This window comes from Vulpes lagopus, chromosome 9 (assembly GCF_018345385.1).
Source record: "Vulpes lagopus strain Blue_001 chromosome 9, ASM1834538v1, whole genome shotgun sequence".
In the NCBI taxonomy this organism is placed as follows: domain Eukaryota; kingdom Metazoa; phylum Chordata; class Mammalia; order Carnivora; family Canidae; genus Vulpes; species Vulpes lagopus.
The window spans coordinates 37,836,696-37,845,851 of NC_054832.1; the positions used below are offsets into that span (position 1 = coordinate 37,836,696).

The 9,156-nt window shown below is 54.0% G+C and overlaps 1 protein-coding gene across 1 annotated transcript; it reads right to left on the minus strand.

Annotated features, from left to right (window-relative positions):
• Window positions 1–1,621: 1,621 nt before the first annotated feature.
• Window positions 1,622–4,979, minus strand: KCNS2 (potassium voltage-gated channel modifier subfamily S member 2). Its single transcript, XM_041769352.1, has one exon. The coding sequence runs from the start codon at window positions 4,977–4,979 to the stop codon at window positions 3,549–3,551; it is 1,431 nt and encodes a 476-aa protein (XP_041625286.1). The 3' UTR covers window positions 1,622–3,548.
• Window positions 4,980–9,156: the final 4,177 nt, after the last annotated feature.

Consider the following 9,156-nt stretch of genomic DNA (forward strand, 5'->3'; position numbering starts at 1 on the left):
AGTCTTCAGGGCTGGGGTCCTGAGTGTGTCAGCGTTCCTCCTCATTCCTGAGTCGAGGCACGGAGACTAATGTTCAGCCACCAGACATAATGGTTCAGCAGGGCCCATCTTAATGCTTGCACAGTAGTGTGTTAATGAGTGTTAAAACTGACATCGCAAATACAGCGTTTTCAATTTTGAAAATTACAACTCTGTAACAAGTCATGCTGTTAAAACATACAAGAAATACCAGTTAAGCCTTCAAGTAGATAACACAGAGCCAGTACAGATTGCTGCTCTCCCAAAGTGCAGAACAAATCATTTCTTTGAAATGAGGCAAGAATTAGTAGGTAGTTCAATTATTTGAGTACTAAGAGAAGTAGAAATAACAAATCCAAATGTTAAATACCAGTTAGTACCTTAGGAACTACAAATCAGCTCGGCATTACAACACACCTCTCCTCAGGAACAAACCCAGGAAATGAGGGTGTTTGGCAGCAAACAAAAATCTATAACCATTATCCATGCAATAGAGACACAGTGTCACTTCCAACTGGCAATTTTGAAATGCTCATCATATATGTTGTCAGAAGACCCTGGTCCATACATTTGTCTCAATGGCATTGAAAATAACAACATTCAAATGCTGAGAGTTGAAGTTGCTCTTAAGCCACAGCTGGAAATAAGTGATCTGAAGCTTCTATTGTGTCCCCCTAAAGGAGGCTTATGGGTCATTCTGACAGCCTGGTGGCCAATGATGTCACCTCATAATTGTATTCTTAACTCCAGAGACAAAGCATAAAATTCACCTGATCCTCCCTGTTTAGTTTCAGAGACCAGAAGAAACAGCTACTTAAGATGTTACACAGAGCCCAACTGAGAGCACTTGTGAACTCCATACCTTGGTGGTACTTTGAAGGAAAGGAAGGTTATTTCTCCCTACGCCACATTCAGGCACCACCCTTTGTGGGAATTAACTCCAGGGTTCAAGCCAGCTGGGTTGTTCTCTCTCCCTCTAATCTGAAACCACAGCTTGGAGAAGTCGATGCCATCAAGACATTCTCACTCTCAGAAGTGACTAAAGTTCCAGGATGGACACAGCAATATTTTATACAAGTGCATAAATATGTACAATAGATGTTAAAAAAAAACAGTCTCTAAAGCACTTTGGGATTCCCCCAGTGAAAGGCACCAAATAAATGCAAGTCATTACTAAAACGGAAAGTCCAGTTTTTTAGCTTTCGCATCTGTCAAGAGTAACCACTAGCGGTCTCTTTTTTGGTGGTAAGACCTGCCTGTTGAAAAAATACTCATGAGAGTGACTGAGTTATTCTGCCTCCTTCCTTGTTTCAGCTTTTCACAGGCTTTATGGTCAGTGACCATGGACACCATGCTCAGTGCCCCGAGAACTATGATCCTTGACAAACTGAACAGTGCTCACAAATTTGTACCATCACCTGCCTTCCGTGCAGCTGGGGTAATTTTGTAAATTCTCTGCCATCTAGTGCTGGAAACATGAGCCAAATCTGATGGTCCATGTACACCATGTGCAAACTCTAAAAAACAAACCTGCTCTTCTGACTGGGAAGCCAGTCGCCCCCAAGTCATCTCACCTTTTCTGATGCTTTTGACAAAGAGACGTGGATGGTAGACCACCAGGCACGAGGAGGTGGCCACCTCTATGCCCCCTGTGAGGCTCCAGTCTCATGGGAGGATTTGAATCGGAGACTCAAGGGTGTGAGGGACTAGTGCATTCATCCAACCAACTGCCCACTCTGTAGAAGCTACAGCAACTATAAGTAACAAAGCCTTCTGACAGAATCCTGAGGTATGTATCTTCTTCAACCAGCTAAGATTAAAAATGGACGTCTTTAGAGAAGCCCCAAACCTTAGATAGAAAGCCTGCCTAACTCCTCACTTACACCCCTGGATTCAGTAGCCTTTCCAAAGACCAAACAGTAATGGAAGCCAACTGAAGAACCACCTGATTACCTAGAGAATTATGTTACAAAGCTGCCCTAGGTTCCCTTCACCATGTTGTGTGCTAGTTTGACTGAAGAAGAGGCAGGAGGGCATTGTGGAGAAGGAAAGCGTTCTCAACTTTCAACACAAGTTTAAAAATTGAAAGGTCTTTTAAGTACCAGTAAGCTTTTCAAGAAGTTTGCAGTTATCTATGACATTTTATGAAGTAACGATATTTTATTTTACAACTCTTTCTTTGCTCCTGGCCTCTACCCACCTTCTCCCAACAAAAGGTCATTGAAATGAAAGTAAGCACTACAGTATTTCTGTCCTGGGTTAGCCACACAGACTTCATTCATGCATGTCTGTATTTTGAGTACACTCTTCCACACTGCCGGGTTTCCCTGTCATACCAGGAACTGCAGGGCAATTAGAGCATCATATCTAACATACTGTATCCTAGAAGCAAAATGATCTAGGTAAATTCTGCTCTGATATAAAGGGGCTCTCATTTTATGAGCTTCCAGAGGAGGCAACAAAGTTCCCAAGCTACAGCCCTCGCTAGCGATCTAATAGTGTTTGCCTCAGGGAGCTAAAACGACAGTACACCTCTTTTTAGTTGAGAAAGACAAGAAGACCTTATTTCTAAACATCTTAAAAAATAAATATTTCAAGAAACATGCTTATATCTAAGACACAGCAAATTTTCATCAAATGGCTTAAAGCAGGAACCTCAGCCAGAAATAAATGTCTCTATGGCCACTCTTGGAAAGATGAAGGCCTGACTTTGAAAGGTCTTCAGATATCCCACGATTTGGCCTATTTAGCTGAAGCCCTGTCCCTAATGCTTCTCTTCTTGGAAAACAAAACAAAACAAAACAAAAAGAAAGCTTCAATCATCACTACATGTCTAACTGAGTCACATTCTCTAAAGGCGACATTTACAAGATGAACATCAGTGTACATCATCCTAAAGGTGACCCGTGTGCCCATGCAAGCCACAGAGCTACAGATTATTTGTAAAAACAACACACGGACTTGCATCGGTCATGTGTGCTTAACTTCACATTCTTAGTTTTGGTAACAAAACTAAATGAAAGCGGTGGCTAAAGGACTGAGATTTTGTTTTCACCTGACTGAGCAAAAATCCCATCACATTCTTGCTGAACCCACAGATGTGTTTTCACTGGATGGACTTGTGGGAGCATTTTGTACAAAACCCACATCATGACAACCTCAGAGACAAGAGCACAAACAACTCACAGACAGTACTGGACCACGAGCACTAGAGTAGAGCACACAACAAACAGAAAAATTAGCATTCTGGGTGGTACTCCTCTGGCAGAAAGGTGAACATTTTATGCCCACGAAGCAAAGACCAGTGAGTGTCATTTCATTGAAGGGTGCAAGGGCATGGTGTCTGACACAACACCCTCTAAAAATGATTCTAAATACTTGTAAAAGCAACCTGGGGTGCATATCCCATGCATCTCTCCCCTTTAGGGTTGGGTGTACTTCTTACACCATAACCACAAGGTGCCTGAACTGTGCCAGAGGCACGAGAGGCAACTCAGCAGTGTGGGTTTGAAGATGACAAGTCCTCTCAGCTAATGTGGGGAATCATTTAAACTTAGTTCACTTGGTGAGCTCCTGCTCATATTTGTCAGGCTTGCCATGAGGGATTTAACTTTATGGGCATAGTAGTCCCTTAAATTGATGGAAGGGACCTCCTTCATTCCATCTCCGAAGTCACAGCTGCGCATGGCACTCTCAAGTTGCTTTTGGCGCCGATAAAAGTGGGAGAACTTATTGAAGATCAAGGTGATGGGCAGCACCACCACCAGGATACCTGCCAGGATGCAGGCAGAGGCGGTCAGCTTCCCGGCCGTAGTTCCAGGGACCACATCCCCATATCCCACAGTGGTCATACTGACGGTGGCCCACCACCAGCAGGCGGGGATGGTGGTGAGGCCCTCATTCTCCTCCTTTTCAATGGTGTAGGCCACAACGGAGAAGATAGAAATCCCCACGGAGAGATAGAGCAACAGCAGCCCTACTTCTTTGTAGCTGTATTTCAGGGTGGCCCCCAGGGAGCGGAGGCCAGTGGAGTGTCTAGCCAGCTTCAAGATGCGAAAAATCCTCATCAGCCTCAGGACCTGGGCCACCCTGCCCAAGTTGGCCAAGGTCGGCGTACTCTCCACCACCAGATTCACTACCAGAGTGATGTAAAAGGGGACGATGGACATGAGGTCAATGAGGTTTAGGGCGTTCTTGAAGAACTTGAGGAAGTCAGGGGCCACAGCAAACCTGGCCACCAGCTCAAACGTGAACCAGGCAATGCCAAAATGCTCCACAATTTCGAACCTGGGGTCCTCTGCGGGGTTGCCCTGGCTGTCAGCTATCTGGAAGTCCGGCAGGCTGTTCAGGCACATGGTGATGATGGACCCCAGCACCACCAGGATGGACAGGACGCTGAAGATCCTGCTCAAGAGCGAGTAGCCGGGGTTGTCCAGAGCCAGCCACAGCCGCCTGCGGAGGCTGCCCAGCGGCTGCCCGTCAAACTTGGAGGCGTCGCTGTAGAAAGCCAGGATCTCGTCGAAGGAGGACGTGGTGCTGTCCTGGTCGCTCTGCTCGTCCCACTTCTCCTGCTCCGGCTCCACTTTGCGGCCGTGGTAGCTGTAGCTGCAGCAGGAGTCGATGAAGAACTCGTTGATGCCCCAGTACTCGATCTCCTGGCTGAAGGAGAAGACGCACAGCTCCGCCATGACGTGGAGCTTGCCGGTGCGGTAGAAGTGCAGCACGTAGGGGAGCAGCTCGGGGTTGCGGTCGAAGTAGAACTCACGCTGGGCCTCGTCGTAGTCGTCGCAGAGCTCCAGGGCGGCCTCGCGCGAGCGGCAGCGCAGCAGGCGGCCCAGGCGCGTCTCGGGGAAGCGCAGCAGCGTGTGCGAGCGCAGCCGCCGCCGGGAGCCTCCCACGTTGATGCGGACCTCGCCGTCCTCCACGCCGGCCTCGGCGCCCCGCGGGCTCCGGCGGGTCATGCTGGAGACTCCGCCGCGCGTGCCGCGGGGGCGCTACACCTGCGGGCGGAGGACACCGGGCCCCGTGAGCCGCGCCCTCGGGCACCCGGACCCTCCCCGGCGGGCGTCGGGCACCCGGACCCTCCCCGGCGGGCATCGGGCACTGGGGCCTGCGGCCGCTGGGACGGGGACAGGCTCGGGGGTTTGGCCCCTTCCCGGAAGGGCTGCGGAGGAGCGGGGCCGCGCCCCCACCCTCGCCCCGGGGTCCTGTGGAGGGCGCGGGGGCGGGAAGCCGACCTGGCCCGCAGGCGCGCCGAGGAGCCGCCCCCGCCCGCCCGCCGCAGGCAGACGGGACTGGACCCGGGATCCTGGGATGCCCTGGGGCAGGGCTGGGCCGAGGCGGGGGCGCGCGGCCCGTGTCCGTCAGCCCAGGCTGCGGGTGGGGGACCGGCCTGGCGTCCCCTTGTCCAGCCCTCGAGACCGCAGCCCCTCACTCCGCGCCCGCCCGGCGCCGCCCTGCCCGGGGGGCTGCCAGGGCTCACCCTGCGCGTTCTGGAAGCGCTTACCTGCGAGCACGGGGGCCCGCGGCCGAGGCCGGCGGGAAACTTCCCCGACCTGCGTGTTGGCATCGCCGCGGCCGGCTGTGCGTGTGCGCGCGGGAGCGCCCGGGTGTGCGCCGGGGTGTGCGCCGGGGTGTGCGCCCGCGGGCCGGCGGGCGGGGTCCGCCGAGCGTCTCCCGCGGTCTCCGGCCCGAGATGCCGCCGCCGCTCGCGGCCGCGGGAGGCTCCCAGGTGGCTGCGTGGCCCCGCAGCTCGCAGAGCCCTTCTCCCGGCCCGCGCGCCCCTCGGCCCCGAGAGAGAAGCAGCCCGCGCCGCAGGCGCCCGCGGGAGCCGGTGCTGAACGGACAGCTCCACGCGCCCCGGCCCCGGGCCCGCCGCCCCGGCCCCGGAGCCGCAGCCGCCGCCGCCCCGGCTTCTCGGCGCTCACCCCGAGCGTCCCTGCGCCCCCTCTGCGCTCCTGCGGCGAGGCAGGGCCGGCACCTTCCCTGTCTCGGTGACAGCTGTTCACTCCCAGGGCGCAGGCAGGGGACTGCCTACGGCGACCTTTCCCCTCTGGGCGCCGGTGAGAGCCCAGCCGGGGAAGGGGGGGGGGGGGGTGGCTTGCTGAGCCTGCGGAAGGGCAGGGCTCCAGGAACCCCGGGCTTCCCCTTTTAGGGGTCTGATGAAAAGTTTCCTGAAGCTGGGGGTGGGCGTTGGGGAAAGGCAGTGGGAGGGAAGAAAGGGGCAGGGAAGCCCGAGGTCAGCTCATTTTAGCTTGCCCGGGCCGGGATCCACCTCCTGGGAAGCAAAGAGTCCTTTCGGGGAATTCTGTGTGGACGCCCTGTGTATAGTGTACAGGCCGGTGCGGTGTGCGGGCTTTAAAGGACAGTGGGAGCTGTGTGTGTGTAAGTCTGAGGACTGTAGGATTTTTCAATGTCTGCGTGTGCAGTGCTGATAAAAATGGAAACCGTGAAGGGTGAGGAGGTGTGTACAGTATGTCAGAACAGGAGATATAGGGCATGTCAGTGTAGTGCATCACAATGGGTGACTATGTGTGCTGTATAGTGTAGCATTCAGTGGGACTGACAGGGTCTGTGTAAAACACAATGAGAACTGTGTGCCTGTAGACACCATGGGAACCATCCAGGTATGGGCCAGTGTAGAGGAGCTCAGCATCTGTGTCCCCATTCCCCAGGAGACTTGTGGCCCAAATCTGAGCTCTTGGTCCCCAAAGATTGTTCCTTAAGTCACGGCCTGTTGGGCTTGAGCTTGAGTTGAGAAATGGACCTACAGCTCTGGGAACCCTCCCCCCTTGGTCGTTCAGCCCTTTTCATAGACCCCATTTGCAAAGACTGGTGCATGATGTGAGCTTGGCAGGGAGCTAGTGGGCTACAAGTCTCAGTCAGAAGTACTGGGGAAAACCTTTGTGGTGTGGCTGTGGACCCACGGGGCAGCCAGCACAGAAACATCCTTTCTTTCTGGGGGCCTGGCACTGAGGACCCACCTATACAAGTGCTTTGTGAAGCGCCAATGCTTTGGGATTCCCTGGAGAGTGGGGGAAGACCTTTGATCTGGCCTTTTGTGGGGGTTCCTGAATCTAAGCCTGGCCTCACTTATAGGGGACTGTCCCTGTGCCAGCTACTTGCCTCTGGATATGTGTGTGTGGGGGGGGGTGCAGATGTGTTGCCTGCTGAGAGGGCTCCACAGCCATATCCCTGCAGGATCTGCAAGTGCAGGGAACTCCAGGAAGGCAGGCAGATATGGGAGGGGAGAATAGGGTGATGAGGGCCACATGAGCTTCCTTTCTCTTGTGTTTGATGCCTTTAGAGGTGTGTGTGTGTGTGTGTGTGTGTGTGTGTGTGTGTGTATGACAGAGAGGGAGAGAGAGAGAGAATCTGGTATCTGTTGTCTTTGTCTCCATCTCTGTTTCTGTCCAGGTTGGCCTTTGGAGTCTGCACACCTCATCCCCTATTCAGGTCTGTTGGATCTATCATTTGAAGTCCGTGGCTCCCTCCACATTTGGCTGGTTTACAGTCTGGAGGCCTCTGGGTCTCCTTTATCCCCATGGGAAAGCTGCTGAGAGTGTGCCAGCCCTTGCTGAGTCTGTGTGTGTGTGTGTGTGTGTGTGTGTGTGTGTGTGTTTTAGAACATGCGTGATTGCTGCATTGCTGCCTCTTTGTTTCTTTTCCACCCCCTCCCACACCTTGGGGGCAGTAGCGACTGGGAGATTTCCCTGCTGCAGGTGTCCTTCACAGCAGCACCTGCTGGGCTGGCCTTCTGTGCCCGGTAGCTCCCTCTGACCTTCTTCTCCCATCCTCATTGCGTGCTGCTGGCTTCTGGCCACCCTAAAGCTCACAGGCCCCCTTCTGCTTCACCACCACATGTCTGTGCGGTTTCTGCAGCACAGCCACCATTCCCAACCACTCCCATTCCCTTGGCCTCACTACTGACTCCCCCTGGTTTAGCTCAGTGTAAACATCATCTTCTGCCCAATTAGGAGCCCCCCCTCCTGCCGCGGAGAGGAAATGCTTTGGTAACTCTGGGGTTCTCCTCCCTCCCCTGCTTTATTTACCTGCCTGCCTCCTTCTATTCCTGTCTGGTTTTGTTCTTGCTCATTCCTTCCTCTTTTATGGCCGTGAGAGATCTTGCTCCATGGGCCCATGAAGAGGGAGCCCCTCTGCCTTTTGCTTCTCTTTGTTTCTTCCACACCTGTGACCACTCTACCTGTGCTCTTCCCAGGCCCCCTGGGCTTTCACTCATTGTGGCTCTACACCCCGCCTGCCCCCCCTCCCCCGCTTCCTCCTTTCCATTCCCCTTCACTTCCTCCCTCTCCGCCAAGCCACTCTCTTGTCCACTCCCATGGCCCACAGACCCCTGCCAGACTGCCCCGTCACCCCCCCCCCCCCAGCTACCGGGGAGCTTAGATTTCACACCTGCCCCTTGTTAGCTTTGCCTGGGGTCAAGGGCAAGCCCCCATGCCCGCCCTACCTTGAAGGAAAAAATGAACTTAAAGGCTGCGAAGAGGAGCCCAAGTTTGGGGCATCTCAGTTATTTCTTGGAAAGGCTGAGGCAGGAGCTCTGTGTGTCTGACAGATGTCTTTGCAGAGGGTTAAGTATATGTGACAGGCAGAGCCACTTGTTTATTTCCCAGCCACTGTGCTGAAGAGAAATAGAACCGTCTCTCTCCTGTACCAAGGAAGCTGGCTGTGTTTATGGTTTATTTAGAGGTCTGAGCCCTGATCTTAAAATATAGCCACCTGCTCCAGGCACATATCAAGGCCTGCCCCTGGGCTGGCCTGCAGGCCAGGGAGATCCTGGAGGGGTGGAGGGGTGGAGAGAGAGACACCCTGAGAAGGGGGACAAAGGGACCCCCAGACAGTGGCCCAGATCCTTGCACCTGGGTGACTATTATCTCTGCATCCCCTGTCAGCACTGATCTCAGTTGAGCCCACACATCTCAGTCGGCTTTTTTCTCTGACAGGCGAGGGGGCTGCTCTGGCAGCTTGGCTGAGGAAGCTGGGCTGCCTGACCTACATTCCCCACTGCAGAGGAGCTGAGCGCTCATCCTCTCCCTGGGGTGCCTGCCATCCCACTGGAACAGACTAGTCACCCGTGTCCATCCTGCTCCCTACCAGCCACCCTTCCCATCACAGCCAGCG

Bases quoted from the DNA above. Each gene is read 5' to 3' on its own strand.
- KCNS2 (XM_041769352.1), bottom strand. From the start codon at position 4,979: ATGACCCGCCGGAGCCCGCGGGGCGCCGAGGCCGGCGTGGAGGACGGC.